This window comes from Oncorhynchus keta, chromosome 1 (genome assembly GCF_023373465.1).
Source record: "Oncorhynchus keta strain PuntledgeMale-10-30-2019 chromosome 1, Oket_V2, whole genome shotgun sequence".
Taxonomy (NCBI): domain Eukaryota; kingdom Metazoa; phylum Chordata; class Actinopteri; order Salmoniformes; family Salmonidae; genus Oncorhynchus; species Oncorhynchus keta.
In genome coordinates this window covers 40,147,199-40,167,250 of record NC_068421.1, presented here as the reverse complement: position 1 = coordinate 40,167,250, position 20,052 = coordinate 40,147,199, and the positions used below count along the sequence as shown (strand labels likewise).

Genomic DNA, 20,052 nt, shown 5'->3' with positions numbered 1-20,052 from the left:
TGCCTCTGGAAAGCAGCATCTTGTTTTGAAAATGTCCTGTGTGGCATCGACATGACTCAGAAACATGCTTTCTAGTGTCATTTATTATAGCTCTGCATGCGACCAAATCGTAATGCACATGGTCAACTTGGTTTGACATTTGATGACATCCCTATGGGGCAAGTTAAGGATTATCAGTCAATTATTAATGCCAACACCTCCAAATTTCAATGACAGAAAACCTTAAACCTACCAAAAATGTTATAAATTCATAAACAAATATTGAATGCATTTAATGAAACAACTAAAAGGTGGGCAACTTGAAAATGTTGTCCCATTTACACTTTGTAATATATTGACGTTGCCTAATTAGCCACTGAGATAGGCTATCCAACGTCAAACCAACCTTACCATGGTTGCACACCAGCTGGTTGAATCTAATTGGGAGAGTGAATGTACAAACCATAGGCTGCTTGCCACGTGCAGACACACACAAGAGACACGCACATTAAACCTCCCCCAAGACAACTCTTGTTTCTTTACCATGACTGCTGCATTTCAGCTCCCTTTCAAGTGAAATAAAGTCAATTGAGACCAAGGGGCCAGAGTTCTGGTCTAGAAGCACAGTTTCGACATCTCCTACAGACTTGCTTCGGTATTACAGTTTAACTGACACTCGGCCCAGAAAGACCATTTCCATAGACGGCCACATAGGGAAGTCAGATAAAATTCCTTAAAACACAGGAGCTGGTTGAAACACAGTGGTGGGAGTGGCGAGCAGTGGCTCCATGGCAGGAGCCGGTACAGTAGGCCCCACTACTAACTTGAGTACCATGGACTGAGCAGGCTGGATCTGAACGGCTGGAGCACAGTGGAGGGGTGCTCCATCAGCACAGTGGAGGGGTGCTCCATCACCGGTCCAAGTCATCCACTTCTTGGGCAGCTTGGTGGCACAGCTCCTCGTTCTCCCCCTCGGAAACATCTTTCAGGTGTAAGAGGAGACAGCTGTTGAAGGACTGTCTGTGACAGTCAGGTGACAACTGGCAGTGTCCATCAATGAAGTACTGGCGATGGTTGTCAGGTGGTCTGTAGGAACCTTCCGTTTTCCTTACTGCTTCAATTAGCTCATCAGTCTCGTCATTCTGGTTGTGTAAACGCAGTGAGCCTTCCAGTCGTCACTAGCGGTCCACGCTCAGGTCGATTCTGATCCCGGTGATCTCTGGTCGAGATTCGATGTTGATCTTGCCAGTCCCTGGTTGAGGTTAGCCTAAGGTGGGAACCTGGTGAATTAGCCGCCGGTAAAAAGTCTGAGTCTCTGTCCTCTATTCTGCTGGTCAGCCTGGGTGATGACTCGGACCGGTGATGAGTCGTTGAAGGGGACTGCAGGATGTATTCCATCTCAAGTGCCCAAGAAAGCCCTCTAGCTGTTCCCCCTAGTAGGAGTGGTGTGCTGTTGTGTGTGGTGGTCTGTGCCTGTCTGTGCTTCGTAATTATCAAGATATTGTGGCAGGTGAGCTGGTCGTCGTGGACTGACCACATCTTGTGGAGGATTGTGTATGTTAACTGGCATCCTTGGGCTGTAGGAGTTACTGGATTCGGCTCCAAGGACCATGAAAAATATGTGTAGGTTGTCAAATCTAAGTACCATTCAAATAGGAGGGAAACCGTAGGTGCTGGGTTTAGGCCGGTAGTAACCACTACTGTCAGGTTAGAACAACAAGGAGGCAGTACTCCAGTTTAAGGGGTTTTAATGGACAGAAAATATCCACACACACACAGGTCTGAGCACTCTTGAAACTGACAGATTATGGATGTTTAGCTGCACACACAATAAAACATCAGAACAGCAAAGGTATGTGACCTCATGCAGGAGGATGAGTAGCAGGGGGGAAAATGCAGTGCTTGTCAGGATAGGGAAAGAACATGTCTGACACCTGCCCTGTCAGTGCTGGGGTCTTGTCCCGGGAATCTAGGTTGCTGATAGGCTAACATAATAATAATTGGCGTGACCTTGACCAATAAGAACTAAAATACATTTCAGACCTTCTGAAAGGGGGCTGAGCTGCCTGACAACAACAGAAAACACCAGTAGAATGTGCTAGAACAGATTACTGAAGCTGGCCGTTTGAACAAAACCCATCACTGTGATGTATCAATCCATTGACTGGCCATCCCTACATGTACGATGTCAAACCCACTGCCTCACAATCATATGCAAATCCCCCCTCTGCAAGACCCCCCTTTATATCAGCTCACAACTAAGATTCCCCACCACCAACAGCAACCTGAAATCCAGCAATTATATAAACCTGGCAATCCTCAAGTCCCTCATATCTTTGTTGAAACTGATTTTCAATTCTCCGCAGCTAGAGTCTGGACCATCCTTCAAAAAACACTGAAACTAAGCTCTTTTGTGTTCATTGGTACTTTTAAAAACAAACTGTCTGAGATTTTTAAGGTGCACTATGCAGAAATCGCTCTGCCTTTTCCTGGTTGCTAAAATTCTAATAGTTTGCCAAATTTCAGTTAATGTGACAAAACAACCAAGTATAGTGTAGATAATCATTGTACCATCTAAACCGCTGTGAAATATGTATTCTATAACCAAAAATATTGTATTTTCAGCTGTTTAAAGATGCAAAAATGAAACCTCAGAACATGAAGCATAGAAATAGCCACATAGAACATATCTACTGCTTCTTAGACTTGCTTTCAACTCAATTGCCAGATCTATAACTCGCATTTCTAGGTGAATTTGGTTTGGTCGCCCAAAAAGTTACATATTGCAGCTTTAACTGATAACTGCATGTTTCCCCCTGCCTCTTAAATGCTGCCTATTGCTGAATGTTTTACTGACTGTGCATTATGTGTATTTTGACTGTTGTTTGTATGATATTGTTTTACCTACTTGTGTTATATGTGCTGCGCCCGCTCCCTGACAGGTCGTCATTGTAAATAAGAATTTGTTCTTAATTGACAAACCTGTAACAAATAAATGTAGTCGGGCATAATTGAAACCAGTGGCCTTCAGGCCTAAAGCACATCATATTTTCGATTTATGGGCCATCAAATAGACCACAAATTATATAATCCATGGGTTGGATTAATTAATAAAATGTATACTGTTATTATTATTATTTTATAGCCTATCAAAAATAAAGTAATGTTTGACCTTATCAACATGGACACCCTCATCTGACACGTTGCTACGTAATTTATAGAAACGTCATATCCGGCTAATGGGGTCAGTTTTGTTTCCCCGGATCCGCCATTTCATTTTTTGAAGTTACTTGTGGCAAGTTACAAGGTATTATTCAAAATTATACTGTTTTACAACTGGGTTGGGTAAGTTATAATCGACATATCATTTCAATCAGGCGATCAGACACGTTTTGTACGAGGACCGGCTTGTGGATTTTAAATTGATGGGCATAAGCAAGTTGCGAATGTCGCCTATTTTCCAAACGTGTTCTCCGCGCTAAAGTTTTTGTATGAGTTGAATGCTGTTTGCGGATAAGGGGAGGCAAAGGGAAGGCCCGTGAAGCCTCGACTTTGGAGTGGGAGTCATGGCCGGAAATTTTGACGCAGAGGACCGTGCAAGTTGGTACTGGGGTAGATTAAGTAGACAGGAGGCAGTTTCACTTTTACAAGGACAGAGACACGGAGTGTTTTTGGTGAGAGACTCGATTACAAGTCCAGGCGACTACGTGCTGTCAGTTTCAGAGAATTCCAAAGTCTCGCATTACATAATCAACAGCATCAGCAACAACCGGCAGTCTGGCGCAGGTAAGAGAGACATGTTTTGTTTTGGGGCTGCAGAATAAAGAAGCCCCCAGGGTATCCGCATGCAACCCAATGATAAAAGATGAATCCAGCAAGACACTCTACGTTGATTTGGCTTTATTTGGAACATAACTTTAGATTAACTTCCTACACGTGAATCAACCAAACAGTGAGGTTTGGATTAACCAGACGTCAAATATCTAGTCGACTGCCTTTTATGGGCCATAAATGTGGTAATTCACATGGCAATGAATAAGGCCTAATACCTTTGGCCAGTGAAATGGTTTCTGTTATTTCCTTTTCTACTCATCCCTCTTTCCCCACCCTCCTCTCCCAGGCCAGGTACCTCCACAGTTCCGCATAGGGGACCAGGAGTTTGACGCCCTCCACTCGCTGCTGGAGTTCTACAAGATCCACTACCTGGACACCACCACTCTGATAGAGCCCATCAACAAGGCCAAACACTCTCTCTTGGTCAGCGCAGGTGCTGGCGGCCCGCCGCAGCGGCTGGAAGACGAGTTTGTCCGTGCCGTCTTTGATTTCCCAGGCAACGACGATGAGGACCTTCCTTTCAGAAAGGGCGACATCCTGCGGGTCCTGGAGAAGCCTGAGGAGCAGTGGTGGAATGCTCAGAATTTAGAGGGGCGTGCCGGGATGATCCCTGTGCCCTACGTGGAGAAGTACCGACCGGCCTCTCCCACCTCGGGGGGCCCTGGGGCAGGGGGTCCCGAGAGGGTGGGCTCTGTAGATGGCTCCAGTGTTCAGGGCCCTCCTCTGCTAGACCCGAGCCAGTACGCCCAGCCCACACCTCTGCCCAACCTGCAGAACGGACCCGTCTTTGCCAGGGCCATCCAGAAAAGGGTGCCCAATGCCTACGACAAGACCGCCCTTGCCTTAGAGGTACCTACCTAGCTGTCCTCTCGTCTCCTCTTTCCCTTTTTTCATCATCCCTCTGTCAGATTCTTTGATCCTCTTCATTTTGTCATGGATTTTCCTTTGTCCACAGCCTTCAGTGCAATGAGGCTAATCATTATTGGTATTGTAAAACATAGATTTCCTTTGGCATTATGTCAAGATTGAGGCCAGGGAATCAAATCACTTTTTTATTTATTATGCCTTCTGTAAAGTCATAATCTAGAGAAGTCCCTAGGTTCCCTCCCAGTAGGTCATTCCAAGTTATGTCTTCCATTTCCGTTCACTGCTGGAAGGAATGAAGGCCTTGGTATGTGGCCTCTGTGACTCGTTGCCTGTGACTTCCTCCTCAGCTTCTTAACCAGTTGCATGCCCCTCCGTTTCCCAGTCGCTAGGCTTGTTAAAACAAGCTAGTCTGGTTCATGTCCATTAGTCACCAAACAGAAGAAGACAGACTAAAACCGGGAGGGACTTTCAAATGCTTGTTTTATTTTTCCATTATAAAACGTTTTGCTACGGGCGTGCCCTAATGAATACGAACCAGTCTATGGGGAGTGGTGGTCAGTCAGTGAAATCAATAGCCAACTGCTCTGAAGTTCATTAGAGAAAGCTGCCAGAGGCTCCCTCCCTGGCTGTCTTTAACGAACTGTCCGGAAGGGGAAAGAGGGCTTCCAAAGTGGAGATCGTTGTGGGAAGGAAATACTTTGTGTAGAGGAACATTTCCTTGAATTTCTCTAATGACATTACTCTGAGCCAGAGCGGCCTCTGGGCAACAAGCCAGCAGTCTCAGCTGCTCCCCTCTCTCTTTTTTTTTACCTGCTTGGAGAGAGGGAAGAAGGGACAGTGAAACAGATGCATGATGTTCACTTTCTGTCTTGACGGAATCAGCTACCGGGTGGAAGTAGTCTGTTTTGCCTCTGTCTTTTGAAATACAAAAAGTAATGTCAGACTTTTTGCCAAACTTTTATATACTTTTGGGTCCCAGAGTTTAGATTTTCTATTCACCCGAGAGTCTGTCAGCACTGCGCTCCGATAATCACCAACAAGATATTTACCCTCCATGAAGGTGTTTGCCAGTGGTATGACTCAGGAGGTATATAGGTTTAATGATTAGCCCCCCGCACACACTTCCTGTTCACATCTTAGTCGATGAGAGTACTTCACTTTCTTTAGAAGAATGTAATGAAGAGGCCGACAGGGTGAACCAGCAAATGGACCTCTGCAGTACTGGTTTGTGTTTGCGAGCTGCTGCGATACAAAGTTTCACAAATGGCGATCTTGCTGCAACTACTGCAACAAGGTCATTACAGGGTGAACACTGTGTTCGTTGGGCACCAAGCGGACGGAAACGGCGAGCGTCTCCCTGGACTCGTCTAGTCAGAAAGGCCCATTTTTGTGTTTCGTTGAAAATTGTTTTGAAGTGTTTTCCCGTTTGCGTGCCGTAATGAACATGACCCAGGTCTGTCTGTTTGACGAGTCCTTCTCCTCCAACAGGTGGGCGACATGGTGAAGGTGACAAAGATCAACGTGAACGGCCAGTGGGAGGGCGAGTGCAAGGGCAAGCGCGGCCACTTCCCTTTCACCCACGTTAAGCTGCTGGACCATAATAACCCCGAGGACGAGGTGAGCTGAGAGTGGACACTGGGCTCCTTGGGCTCCTCCCATCCCTTACCCTGCCCTTAAATACACACACTCACTCCCTCTCCTGCCACCATCGCCCCTGTGCCAATCAGCAGCCTCCTCATGGCCACTTCCTGTTCCTCAGTTGGTCCCGTTAAGATAATCATTACGCTGTGTCATCTTCACTCACAACACCAGTATTTATACCACTTCAGCACCATGGCCAGCTCTATCAAAACACCCACATATACCCCTTCTAAAGAAAGACTCAGGCCTTGTCTGATGGGGACGAGGACAGTGACTATGTGTTACCAAGAGGAAGAGGGGGAGTGTGTGGACAGCTATTCAGGGAGAGGGAAAGCAAGGTAGAAATGCTCTCTTGGACTGGAATCGTACACACAGAGACCCACGGAGAAACACTTTCTCTGACTGTCAAGGAGAGCCGTTAGGTTAACACTACATTGTACCCAAAACTATCATCCTCGCTACAAATCCACGACCAAGTAACTAGTAGTCTTTTGTAAGAAAGAAAAAAAAGAACATATCCTTATGAAATTGTTGATGACCATTACATGCTAAAATCGTGTTTTTTTTTTTTTTCTGCATTGTTTTTTTGAGAAGTAACATTGCCAGTCCACCACTATTGCAGAGATCTCATCAAATGTGTCAGCTATGTTGTCTGTGTGAAATCTCTTGTTATTTGTTTGTCTGTCCAACATTGCTTGTCTGCTCCACTCCGAATCACTGAAACAACATTTCTTTTTTTTTTATACATATATTTTTTACACTGTTAACTTTTCACCTTGTTCTTGACAGTGGAGATGCCTATTTGTGTATGATCAGCCAGGGTCGCGCATATGTTCTGCCATACCATATAATACCATAGCCAAAGATAGACTGTTTAAACAACATTTTCATATGCGTTAATGCTCAATATTAGTATGACTTGGCTTTCTCCTTTGCAAGATTCAAAACTGATTACGGTAGCATCTACTTGTCCTCCTGTACACGTTGGTTACGAGGTCAAGGCAGGTCATTGACACGGACTGTTCTCACTTTTCTGTTCTAGATTCCAGTCATCCACTATATTTTGAGAATCGATGTCTGTCCGTATTAATTAGTGTAATAGAGCAAGCAAAAAAAAAACACTTAATTTGCGTGTATCCACAAACCACCATACTATTGTTAAGATTGTCAACTTTTGAGTAGGTGTTCTCTGTTGATAAGAGATCACAGTTAATTCCACCTGTTGACACATGACAATCTTTCCGTCTCTATGTAGAAATAGGACAACGTTTGCACCCTGGCACAGCATCACAAATGTTAGATGTAAAGGAGTTTACTGTGCACAGCAGATGAGTATCTCTGGTCCACTATGAATTAAACCTATATCTGACCGTTCTTACACTTTGCACCCCACTGAATGTGCCCCTGACATTCACTTGGATAACTTCACCTCCTAGAGTGCTTTCCCACAGATTTAGGAGGTGGTGAATTGAGAAGGGGATGACCTTGTCCTCTGTAGAACTGGCCACTAGGGTGCACTGCAACAGCATTAGGCAGAGAGGTTCTGGGAGAACCGAAGTGCTAGACTGCCTCTGAGCCTTAGCCCGTGTTGATCAATACAGTAGTCTGTGTTGAGGTTGCTATAGGTGAATTGTGTTTAGTTTTTTTCAGAATGCACTTCAAGCTATTTTATTTTTTAATTTTTTTTTTACAATTACTTATCAAGTCTGACCCCTCCCTTTTATTGCCTTTATTGTGCCAATATGTCATTTCTGCTGTGTTCATTGTCTGTGGCTTTTAAAAATATATAATGAAGGTAATTTAGCCCCCCAAAAAGCAGCAGTGAAAAATCTAAAAGCATTATCAGGGTGTGAAGTGTACAGAAATGATTATGGTAATACGAGTTAAACTCCAATGATGTAGTACCTCGTCAAAAATACACTGGGTGCTGGCCTTAGATGTAGGTTCTGGGTAGTTGATGTTGCATAGTCCAGATGAATAGAATATATAACCTTTTAACGATTGGATTGTCCGCAAACAAAAGGGGTTTTCCCATTGCCCACAAACTTGTACCATTTCTCTGTGTAATTGTTGTTTTGCCAATTAATGTCACAATCTATGTTTATGGGTTGGGTAGGTTACTTTCTAGATGTTACTAGTTACTAGTTACCTGTCAAATTGTAGTCAGTAATATCTTTTGGATGACTCAAACTCAGTAACATGATCTGATTATGTTCAGTTACTTTTTGAGTACTTTCCCATTTATAAGCATTTAGAAGCAGATAAAAAGGAACCGTCGAATGCATTTGGTGTGTCGTCATAATGGTCTCTGACTTGTGGTCAAACTCACTCAGGTGGAACAACCGTAAACTTGCGCCTTTTTTCAATGCTGATTTTAATGTCATTGAGAAAACAGAAAGCTGTCTTTTTTTCTTTTTTTTCACCAAAACCCTTTCTGAATTTCAAAGTAATCCAAGAAGCAATCTAGTTTTTCAAGAATATTTGTAAGATGGTTACAATATCTGTGCTGGTAATGTAAGTGATTACAGTTTTAGTTCCTTTTGTAATCAGCTACTCCAGTATTAACATTTGTTCAATCATGTCTGCGTTTTCCATTCATTTTCTCAGTGCATGCCTGTTGCTTATGTAATCTGCTCTTATTTTAATGCCTATAAATATTCTAAAGTATTGTATTTTTGTAACCCTGTGTAAGTCATTACCTTTCATAATGGGGCTTGGTTGGCAACCGCGAATGGAAATTGTGATATCAAAATGTGCCATTGTATTATAACACTATATATTCTTTTAAGACAATTGAAATGACCTTTTTTATTTTCTGTAGCATGTAATGTGTTAAGATATACATAGTAAATAAAGTCAAAGGATTGGCAAATGAAAATACTGTACCCTAGCAATCTTGTTGATTGTCATAAATTGATGAGATCAAATTGCACTGGCTTTTTTCATAATTTTCTCACTTGTCATGCATAACAGACTTACAAAAAGCCAGTTGCCCTACTCGTGTGTTTATTTGTATTTAAATATCCAGACAGCTGATTAACATTATTATTATTACAGGCCTTTCTACTAAAACTTGGTCCCAGACTTGTTAAAGATGTCACAGCCAGCCTGTTTCACGTGTTTTATTTATTTTTTATTTAACTAGGCAAGTCAGTTAAGAATAAAATCTTATTTACAATGACGACCTACCAAAAGGCCTCCTGTGGGGACAGGGGCATGGGATTAAGAAATATAGGAGAAAACACATCACAACGAGTCAACAAACACTACATAAAGAGAGACCTAAGGCGACAACAAAGCAAGGCAGCAACACATGACGACAAAGCATGGTAGCAACACAACATAACATGGTAGCAGCACAAAGCATGGTACAAACATTATTGGGCACTATCAACAGCACAAAGGTCAAGAAGGTAGAGACAATACATCACACAAAGCAGCCACAACTATCAGTAAGTGTCCATGATTGAGTCTTTGAATGAAGAGATTGAGAAACTGTCCAGTTTGAGTGTTTTTGTTGGAGCGACCCAGGGATGTGTGTGCTTTGGGGACCTTTAACAGAATGTGACTGGCAGAACGGGTGTTTGTTGAGGATGAGGGCTGCAGTAGGTATCTCAGATAGGGGGGGAGTGAGGCCTAAGAGGGTTTTATAAATAAGCATCAACCAGTGTCTTGCAACGGGTATACAGATGACCAGTTTACAGAGGAGAATAGAGTGCAGTGATGTGTCCTATAAGGAGCAATGGTGGCAAATCTGATGACTGAATGGTAAAGAACATCTAGCCGCTCGAGAGCACCCTTACCTGACAATCTATAAATTATGATTCTGTAATATAGCATGGGTAGGATGGTCATCTGAATCAGGGTTAGTTTGGCAGCTGGGGTGAAAGAGGAAAGATTACAATAGAGGAAGCCAAGTCTAGATTTAACCTTAGCCTGCATCTTTGATATGTGCTGAGAGAAGGACAGTGTACCTTCTAGCCATACTCCCAAGTACTTGTATGAGGTGACTACCTCAGGCTCTAAACCCTCAGAGGTAGTAAAGAGGGGCATTCTTACCAAACCACATGACCTTTGTTTTGGAGGTGTTCAGAACCAGGTTAAGGGTAGAGAAAGCTTTTTGGACACTAAGAAAGGTTTGTAGAGCATTTAACTTGAAATCCAGGGAGGGATCAGCTGAGTATAAGACTATCATCTGCATATAAATGGATGTGTGAGTTCCTGCTGTCTGAGCTATGTTGATATAAATTGAGAAGAGCTTGGGGTCTAGGATTGAGCCTAGGTGTATTCCCTTGGTGACAGGCAGTGGCTGGCTGAGGCAGCAGATTTTCTGACATTATTTATACACTGCACTCTTTAAGAGAGGTAGTTAACAAACCTGGCCAAAGACCCCTCAGAGACACCAATACTCCTTAGCTGGCCCACAAGAATGGAATGGTCTACCGTATCAAAAGCTTTGGCCAAGTCAATAAAAATAGCAGCACAATATTGCTTAGATTCCAGGGCAATGGTGACATCATTGAGGACCTTTAAGGTTGCAGTGACACATCCATAACCTGAGCAGAAACCAGATTGCATACCCGAGAGAATACTATAGACATCAAGAAAGTAGGTCAGTTGATTATTGACATGTTTTTCCAACACTTTTGATTAACGGGACAAAATAGAAATAGCCATATAACAGTTAGGATCATCTTGATCTCCCCTTTAAATAAAGGACGAACTGTGGCTGCCTCCCAAGCAATGGGAACCTCCCCAGACAGGAGCGACAGGTTAAAAAGGTTGGAGATAAGCTTGGCGATGATAGGGGCAGCAACCTTAAAGAAGCAAGGGTCTAAACTATCTGACCCAGATGTTTTTTTGGGGGTCAAGTTTAAGGAGCTCCTTTAGCGCTTCGGACTCAGTGACTGCCTGCAGGGAGTAACTTTGTAGCGGTGCAGGGGGAAAAGGAGAAGCATCGGGGATAGTCGCATTAGAAGGGGTGGAAGATGAGGAAATGTTGGACGTGCAAAGAGGCAGAGTCAAATAGGAATCCTGACTTAATGCAGTGGTGATTAAAGAGCTCAGCCATGTACTTCTTGTCAGTAACAACCACATCATCAACATTAAGAGACATGGGCAGCTGTGAGGAGGAGAGTTTATTCTCCGGGTCTTTAACTGTTTTCCAGAACTTCTTGGGGTTAGACCCACAGAGAGAGAGAGAGACCTGCACCTTAAAGTAACTGACTTTGGCCTTCCGGATAGCCTGAGTGCACTTATTTCTCACTTGCCTGAACGATAGCCAGTCAGCTTGAGTATGCGTGTGCCGAGCCTTTCGCCAAATGCAATTCTTGAGTTGGAGTAACTATTGTAAGATCACTGTCAAACCAGGGGCTGAACCTGTTTTTAATTCAAATTTTCTTCATGGGGGCGTGTTTGTTAACAATACCACTGCAAATACCAAAAAATAATCAAGCTGATTCCATACCATTGTACAGATGTTCTTGATAAGAATATTGAGGAAGCCTTATCAGCTTACATTTTGTGTGTGTGTGATAATGCTCACCATGATAATAATAATGTGGGTGTAAATGTTTGGAATCCCGAGACACTGGTTGCCATGCCGTGCAAGAATGGGAGGGGGTTTTATGAGGAAGGGGTGATCCTCAGAGGGGGGTGATAGGTTCCCGGATTGAGATTTTCGCCATTTTTTTTTACTCCAGGACAACCGGTGGGGTGGAAACGCCACTGATCTATCCGTTGATTTCACAGGACCCGCCGACAGATTGACCTAGTAGCAGCAACTGTCGAGCATTTTTATCAATTTGTCAGTTTAAACTAAACTTCGCCACTCGCAACAAAATGGGCGACCGGGACGATCTAGTATATCAGGCAAAACTCGCCGAGCAGGCGGAAAGATATGACGGTAAGATATACAATTGTATTATTCGATGGAGGGACATGTTTGCCGTTGTCTCCCCCCAGCTAGCTAACGGTAGTAGCTTCCAACATAGCTAACACTTGCACTCACCCTCCTCCCTCTTGCAGGGGCGAGGATGGTGATGTCAGTGCGCTAACGTTAGCTAGCTAGCCTGAGCTAACTCATTGGCTTAACTATGGAGCCGTGTTACTAGCATTAATTAGCCAATACGATAGCTACTCAACTGTCCAGATTTGTTCAAAGATATGGATAATTTAAAGAGAATACAAAATGGCGGATTATCGATGGTGCGAGAGCTAGGTAGCTAGTAAGCAAGTGGTGGGGGGGTTAGCTAGCTAACTAGCGCGTTAGCAAACTAACGTTAGCTGTGCTACAGGACCTATGTGGGGATTACTTTTCCCGAACAATGTCAGCCAATTTAAGTTTATACTACATTACTAGCTATAATATAACATGAGATCACTATGTACATCTGTTGGCCAGCCAAATACCCACGTTAGCGAACATTCTCGTGGTCCAACGTTATAGCCTGCTATCTGGGTGTGACGAATCGACGGCTGACCTTAAATAAAACCGACGCCCCAATGATAAGCAATTTTGACGTAGTTCAGTTAGTGAGAGAACATGTCTGTCAATTGGCATGAAGCTGTTTTTAGATGTGTGATTACAAGGCATGATCATGTCGGTCAGATTACTGAACCCTGGCCACATGCAACTTTGATTTGCCCCGAAATAAAAACCAGCTTCATTTCACCCCCAAATCAAACGCGATTCTTCAGACGTGCGGCTTTCATTCTTGACATTGACGTAACTACCGGTTTCTTAAAGGTATGATTATGTACCTTGTAACTGTGTGTATGTTCATGCAAAATGTAAGCCTACATTTTGCAGCAGATGCAACCTCCCAAGATTGTATTATCCAGAACCTGTGTTCATAAAGCACATCAGAGTAGGCATGCCGAGCTAGGATCAGGTCTCACCTGTCCTTATAATCATATTAATGATGGTTGATTAGGCAAAAATGATTAGCAGAACCTACTCTGAGATGCTTTGTGAATACAGAAATTATAATCTGTAACTTCAGCATAAGAAAGGTCTGTAATGTGAAGTCCTCAAATGTTGTCCCCTAGTTTTACATTGGATCTGATCTTTCAGCACCAATTACTTATGACTTCCTCTCTGCCCCCCACAGAAATGGTGGAGTCCATGAAGAGAGTGGCCGGGTTGGATGTGGAACTAACAGTCGAGGAGCGAAACCTACTATCAGTGGCCTACAAAAATGTCATTGGGGCGAGGAGAGCATCATGGAGGATAATCAGCAGTATTGAACAAAGGGAAGAAAACAAGGGCGGAGAAGACAAATTGAAAATGATCCGGGAATACAGGCAAACGGTGAGTAAGCCCAGAAGGATGAGTCATTCTGAGTGCATTAGTGTAGTGCGAGAGAGATCTGACATGATGAGAGAGGCATTTGAGCTGCAGCCCTCTTAAAGCAATATGGTAGCATTTCCACTGGAGAAAATGTTGAACATTATAAAATCATTTAGGCTAATTCACCTGAATGATACCATTTGTGTATTGCTGTGTGTTGTGCCTAACATTGTGTCAGTGGCTGGTCATTCATTGAGTTATTTTTTTCTCTCTCCTGCAGGTTGAGAACGAGCTGAAGTCTATCTGTAATGACATTCTTGATGTACTGGACAAGCACCTTATTCCAGCTGCTAACACGGGAGAGTCCAAGGTCTTCTACTACAAAATGTACGAGCCCTCTGCTTTTGTTGTCGATTTGTTGTTTGGGAATAGATGCTTGATAGATGGTTATTGCAGTTTTTTAAACAACCAGATTAAAACCGTATTCCACAACTCTAATGGCTCTAGAATAAAGCATAGAACAGGGATTGTGGTTCTTCCTGCTAAATCAGGAATTCCTGCTTTTCTAACATTTACTCCATTCGTTGGTCATTGAATCGGACCCATCCCCTAGATGCTTTAGGTTGTCACGGCCCTGAGTTTGGGAACATAGTTGTTTTTCACATGGGCCCATGTTTTCACGGAGCCTTTGTCTTTTACACCATGTTGGCCCACTGATTCTTCTCTGTCTTGCTCTTCCCTCAGGAAAGGCGATTACCACAGGTATCTGGCTGAGTTTGCTACCGGGAACGACCGGAAGGAGGCTGCAGAGAACAGTTTGGTCGCCTACAAAGCTGCTAGCGACATCGCCATGATCGAACTGCCACCGACACACCCCATTCGCCTAGGCCTCGCTCTTAACTTCTCCGTATTTTACTATGAAATCCTCAATTCACCCGACCGCGCGTGCAGGCAAGTACCTGGCACCTCTCTCCTCGATAGACTTCTAATTTAGAGCTCTAATTAGGCTGTTGATCATGTGTGCTCAAACGGTTCAGTAAGTTGACTTATTTCCTTGACACGAGTGCGACATTAAGACCAGTGTTTTGTTCTGCAGGTTGGCGAAGGCTGCGTTCGATGATGCCATCGCAGAGCTGGACACGCTGAGCGAAGAAAGCTACAAGGACTCCACACTAATCATGCAGTTGTTACGTGACAACCTGACACTATGGACTTCAGACATGCAGGGAGATGGTAAGCGTGAGTGAGAGCTCACCCACTTGGATTTTTCCAATGCATGGAGGAAGTTGGTAATGTTATTAATGGGGAAATTGCTGTTTTGAGGGGACATGCTCAATTCCTTCATTTCTTCCAGTCTGAGGTATATTTACAATATTACAGCAGTTTGCCTCTGCTATTTTTTTTGTATGCCCATTACAACGTTGGTGAACGGATGCTATCCTACCAGAAAAGAGTAGCACTGTGTTTCCTATAGGTGTGTGCTGTTGGTAATTCGTCTCTTTTCAGAGCTGCTGACGTGGATCATTACACACACTCTTAACGTCTCCATCCGTCTCTAACCCAACCTTGTGCCTTTCGACCTTTCACTTCCTTCTGCATTGCTTAGTGGTCCCCTCTCTGCCCTCTCGTGCTGTAGCTTCTTTAACCTTCATCTTAATGTCCACAACTCATCTCTCCTCTCTCCTTCTATCTGTGTAGAGTCCTAAAGGAGCAAAACAGCTGTTCATTTCCCATAATCTGTACTTTGTAAGTGTTTTCTGCCCTTCCCTTGGTTTGAATCTTTTGTTCTGTCCCCCTTCACTACTAACTCACTGCAATGCCGCTCACCCATTTGGTTTGTGTCACCGGGAAAGTTGTATGTTCACACACTGCGTGTCTTATCAATCTGTCTTTCTACATAGGGATTTTTTTAGCCCCGGTGTATCAGTAATGCATTTAGTTTGAAGGTAACCTGGAGCGAATGTCTTTTTCTTATGATTTCCACATGTCTTGGACAGCTGACCGATTTATTGTTTTGTTTTTTATACTGGTGAGCGAGTATCGTCTTTCAGCTGGAACCATTTTAGGTCCAGTAAAGGACAGCTCTGTAGGTAACACGGTAACTATCTTTCTCTGTGGGGCTGCGAGGTGTCTCACCAAGTTAGAACGTGGGTTTGTGTGTAGAGTCGGGCGCTCTGTAGTCGCCTGCCTGATCCGTTGACGTACAGTGCTTGATCTCCGTAGCTATTGTCAGAGCCGTGTATTGTGGAGACCGGAGGACTTAACAGCATGGCACCAACTGTTGAGGCTGTGTGGGATATCCTGTCTGTCTTTGACTGGGTGACATACATCTACATCCAGTCCCATAATCGCTCTGCTCTGTCATTCTGTCTGCCTGGCGTCCTGTAGCATGACACAACTAGACAACTGTCTCACTAACGACGGAATGCCAGTACAATAGAGTGGCTTGTGTTGGAATAGAATACTGGGGTGCAGGTGAGTCTTGGGCAGATCTGTCGAGGGATTTAAAGATTGGATGTCACGGTGTTCGCTAGATGGCTTATAAATCATGGAATGAGTAGGCTATGGGGAAATTGGCAAATCAAACGCTTCTCAATTGTAAACGGAAGTCATCTGTCAGGTTGTCGTCAAGTAGGGCCTATATAGGACGTTTCATTTTATAGCTATTTAATAATAATTACTATAAGAGTTGTCTTTATTTGATTGAAGCGCTGCAGTAGTTCTTTTGATATGGCCTACAAGGTTGTAAATGGTGGTTGACGTTTCACTGCATGTGCTAAGATGTTTGACACTGAATGAAACCACTGCTGGGCTCACTTCGGCCTGTCCACCTGTAACTTTGGAGATTGTCGGTTAAAACTTGCACAGGAGTAATGCAATACTTCCACAGCATCTCAATATGTTTGATGTTTGGCCACTGAGTCTGATCACCTAGACAGAGGATTGTCTCTGGTGTACATAACCTGAAAGCCCAGCCCTCACTGTCCATTTCTCTTGTTTTCAAGCAGGTGAAGAACAGAACAAAGAGGCGCTGCAAGATGTGGAGGACGAGCCCCAGTGAGACATTATACAGCCAACCTGAGACCCCACCCCCACCCCCACACACAAAAAACTGTGGCCGCCACGCCCAAGTGACCGCGGCCCTCAGCAGCTCTCTGGCCACATGGTCTTAGAAATAATCAGTCATTGTTATTCTTTTTTTTTTTTTTTTTTTTTGCCCTTTAATTCAATTAAAATATAAATACCACTTAATTGAGACAATAAATACAATTTTGGAAAGGCAAAGAGTCCCTGGTTTATTTTTCTTGGTACATGCAGTTCTGAAAACATTCTTTGTTTTCATTATTGTTTTAATTTTGTTTTGTTTTTGCTCTTTCCTCTATTTTATCAGTTGCTGGATGTATTTTGAGATTTTTTTTTTTCTTAATGTAATTACAGAAATTAACTTTTATTACTGATATGTCTATTAGTTGTGGGAGCTGTAATATTTCTGTTAGTGAGAGATGCAAATCATTAATCCTTTTTAAGGGCAAGTCTAAACAAAGTCCTCTTTCGTGAACCTAGTTTATCAGAGGAAGTTGGCAAAATTCTTGATATCCACGTGGAGCAAAATGCTTAACTTTTACACCATAGTGATTCTATTGTGATGTTTTGGATTGTATGTTGTGCTAAATACTGTATTGCAAATAATTGCTGATTTCAGATGAGGGCTGGTAGCTGTAAAAATCAGGGGAAGCGTTGCGTTTACAGACAGTTCTCGACTGGCTTCTGTTGCAAGATGACAGGGTTCTAAATAGATGATTTCAAGCCTGCATGAGTTCATTAATTTTCTGCCTCTTTCCCCTCCTTTTATATAGCTCAATGTTTTCCTTTTCTTTTAGCTTCATTATGTGTAACTTACAGCTAATTTGTACTACTGGATATCTGACTGGAGCCACAATCTGTATTGTTCTTACTGAAACACAGCATGGAATTAACATTAAACAATCTAAATTAAACATACCGAAATGTCTGTTGGTGTTGATTACATCAAATGATGAATTCATGCTTCTTGATTTTTTTTTTTTGGGCTTTTCAAAAAGCACCGGAGAAAAGCCATTGGTATTGAGTAAAAAAAAAAAAAAACGTAGTTAGAAATGACTGACAAAATGGAAGCTTGTCTTTTGGCTGTATGCCCATTTATTTATGGTGTGCCATGTTAAGTCCCTGTCATTTGAGAAACACTGGTGGAAGGTTGGAGATAAAATCCCTAGTCTACTCACCACCCACAGGGCTCATGGTTGGTTGGCCCCCGACACCAAATCTCTCATCAGCGCTTTCTATTGAAAGGTAAAACATTTTGTAATGATGGATTGCATTGATTTGCTAGCAGTTGTCATATACATCGTGTTGTGCTTGTATACCAGTTAAGCAGGTTAATGCAGTGCATTTGTATTTAGACCCCTTGATTCTTTTCCACATTTTGTTAACTTTACAGCCTTATTCTGAAATTGATTAAATACATTGTTTTCCTCATCAATCTACACACAATACCCCATAATGACAAAGAACTGGTTTCAAGACATTTTTGCAAATGTATAAAAAAATTAACGACCAGAAATAGCTTAAACCTGTCGTAAATTGGACATGATTTGGAACGTCACACACCTGTCTATATAAGGTCCCACAGTTGACTGCGTGTCGGCGTAAAAACCAAGCCACGAGGTCAAAGGAATCGTCTGTAGAGCACCGAGACAGGATTGTGTCGAGGCCTTTATGGTAGAGTGGCCAGACGGAAGGCACCTAAAGACTCAGACCATGAGAACAAGATTGAACCCATTGCCTGAATTTTGTTACATTTAATTTTTCTACCTTTAGGTTGGCCAGTTGAGAACAAGTCATTTACAACTGCGACCTGACCAAGATAAAGCAAAGCAGTGTGACAGAGTTACATTAATGAATGCCAAGCATCATGTCTGGAGGAAACCTTGCACCATCCCTACAGTGAAGCATGGTGGTGGCAGCATCATGATGTGGGGATGTTTTTCAGCAACAGGGATGAACGGAGCAAAGTGTAGACAGATCCTTAATGAAAACCTGCTCAGGACCTCCGACTGGGGCGAAGGTTCATCTTCCAACAGGACAACAACCCTAAGCACACAGCCAAGATAACACAGAAGTAGCTTCAGGACAAGTCTCTGAATGTCCTTGAGTGGCCCAGCCAGAGCCCAGACTTGAATCTGATCTAACATCTCTGGAGAGACCTGAAAATAGCTCCCCATCCAACCTGACAGAGCTTGAGAGGATCTACAGTGAAGAATGGGAGAAACTCCCCAAATGCAGGTGTGCCAAGCTTGTAGCGTCATACCCAAGAAGACTCAAGGCCGTAGTCTCTGCCAAAGGTGCTTCAACAAAGTACTGAGTACTGACTTCAGTTTTGTATTTTTAATAAATGTGAAGAATTTCTTAAATTGTGTGTAGATAGATTAAGGGGGGACTATTTAATCCATTTTAGAATAAGGCTGTGACGTAACAAAATGTGGAAAGTCAAGGGGTCTGAATACTTTCCGAACACACTGTACTGTATGTGGGCCCACATTACAAGAATGTTGGCTTTGACACGTTTATTAACATGAAAGGGGACAAATAAGCCTAAAAACACATTGTCACCGTGACACCGATGACAGGTGACTGTAAGAACCTAACTAGGTTACAGGGCCCCCAGTATGAACAGCCACAGTGTCTATAAAGAAAGCCCTATCAAGTCTGGTACGTGAGATTGCTGGGCCGAGTACATCCCTTTGAGGTGCTGGTCTCGATTTTGTTCGAACACATGTACATCTTGAAATCATTAACAACAGTCTAGTCGTTGGAGGTGAAATGTCTGCCTCTTCTAAACGGTCCTTTTCACAATATTCCTCCATGTCGTCTTTTCCGAACAAACTTTCAGTTGTATTTCCAGTGTTGATAATTCAAGCGTTCATTTAAACAGTGTTCATTTGAAGTGTTGATTTAAATCTGTTAATAGTGATAACTTTCAAAAATATAAGTATATTTGCTGGTCTTTTCTTGATTGTTTCATTTATGTGAAAGTGTTTATTTTGTCATCTGACAGTTGGTTACCATGTGTCAAACACAAGACTGACTTAAACTAACGCAGAGTGAAATAATCTTTCAGACGGGGCACATGTTGCGCAGAATGACACACAGTCAACGTGTGATTTTTGCATCTGCTTTCAATCAATACCATCAGCCGCTGGAGGTGACATCTGCCATGTACAGGTCACATATACCACGTTCCATTCCCTGCAATACAGAGACACAGCCCGTTGTACGTGGTCTGTAAATTGTGATTCAATATAGAATTGTCCACAACTATTTTGTAACAGGATTATACACTTTAAAAGGATTTAGATTCTCACATTTCATCCTTAAACTAGTCAGTCTAACAATTGTTTCTG

General features: G+C 43.0%; 2 protein-coding genes across 5 annotated transcripts; both read left to right on the top strand.

Annotated features, from left to right (window-relative positions):
• The first annotated feature begins 3,224 nt into the window (after positions 1-3,224).
• LOC118384947 (adapter molecule crk-like) lies at positions 3,225-9,199 on the top strand. The gene is made up of 3 exons (XM_035771670.2): positions 3,225-3,765; positions 4,100-4,662; positions 6,169-9,199. The coding sequence occupies exons 1-3, from the start codon at positions 3,546-3,548 to the stop codon at positions 6,304-6,306; spliced, it is 921 nt and encodes a 306-aa protein (XP_035627563.1). The 5' UTR covers positions 3,225-3,545; the 3' UTR covers positions 6,307-9,199.
• Positions 9,200-11,936: 2,737 nt separating this feature from the next.
• LOC118384956 (14-3-3 protein epsilon-like) lies at positions 11,937-17,614 on the top strand. 4 transcript variants are annotated; one of them, XM_035771698.1, is made up of 7 exons: positions 11,937-12,226; positions 13,434-13,633; positions 13,893-13,999; positions 14,357-14,563; positions 14,709-14,845; positions 15,311-15,358; positions 16,621-17,614. In XM_035771698.1, exons 1-6 carry the CDS (start codon positions 12,163-12,165, stop codon positions 15,316-15,318), a joined length of 723 nt encoding a protein of 240 aa, XP_035627591.1. In that variant the 5' UTR covers positions 11,937-12,162; the 3' UTR covers positions 15,319-15,358; positions 16,621-17,614. The 4 variants fall into 4 exon arrangements, with proteins under 4 accessions (XP_035627591.1, XP_035627599.1, XP_035627583.1 ...); XM_035771706.1 differs by having other exon boundaries at positions 16,618-17,614; XM_035771690.1 differs by lacking the exon at positions 15,311-15,358.
• Positions 17,615-20,052: the final 2,438 nt, after the last annotated feature.

Excerpts from the sequence above, each read along its gene's own strand:
- LOC118384956 (XM_035771682.1), top strand. The coding sequence starts at position 12,163 with ATGGGCGACCGGGACGATCTAGTATATCAGGCAAAACTCGCCGAGCAG. Across the intron at positions 14,564-14,708 it reads TCACCCGACCGCGCGTGCAG|GTTGGCGAAGGCTGCGTTCG; the intron begins GCAAGTACCTGG and ends TTTGTTCTGCAG. Across the intron at positions 14,846-16,617 it reads TTCAGACATGCAGGGAGATG|CAGGTGAAGAACAGAACAAA; the intron begins GTAAGCGTGAGT and ends CTTGTTTTCAAG.
- LOC118384947 (XM_035771670.2), top strand. The coding sequence starts at position 3,546 with ATGGCCGGAAATTTTGACGCAGAGGACCGTGCAAGTTGGTACTGGGGT. Across the intron at positions 3,766-4,099 it reads CAACCGGCAGTCTGGCGCAG|GCCAGGTACCTCCACAGTTC; the intron begins GTAAGAGAGACA and ends CTCCTCTCCCAG. Across the intron at positions 4,663-6,168 it reads AGACCGCCCTTGCCTTAGAG|GTGGGCGACATGGTGAAGGT; the intron begins GTACCTACCTAG and ends CTCCTCCAACAG.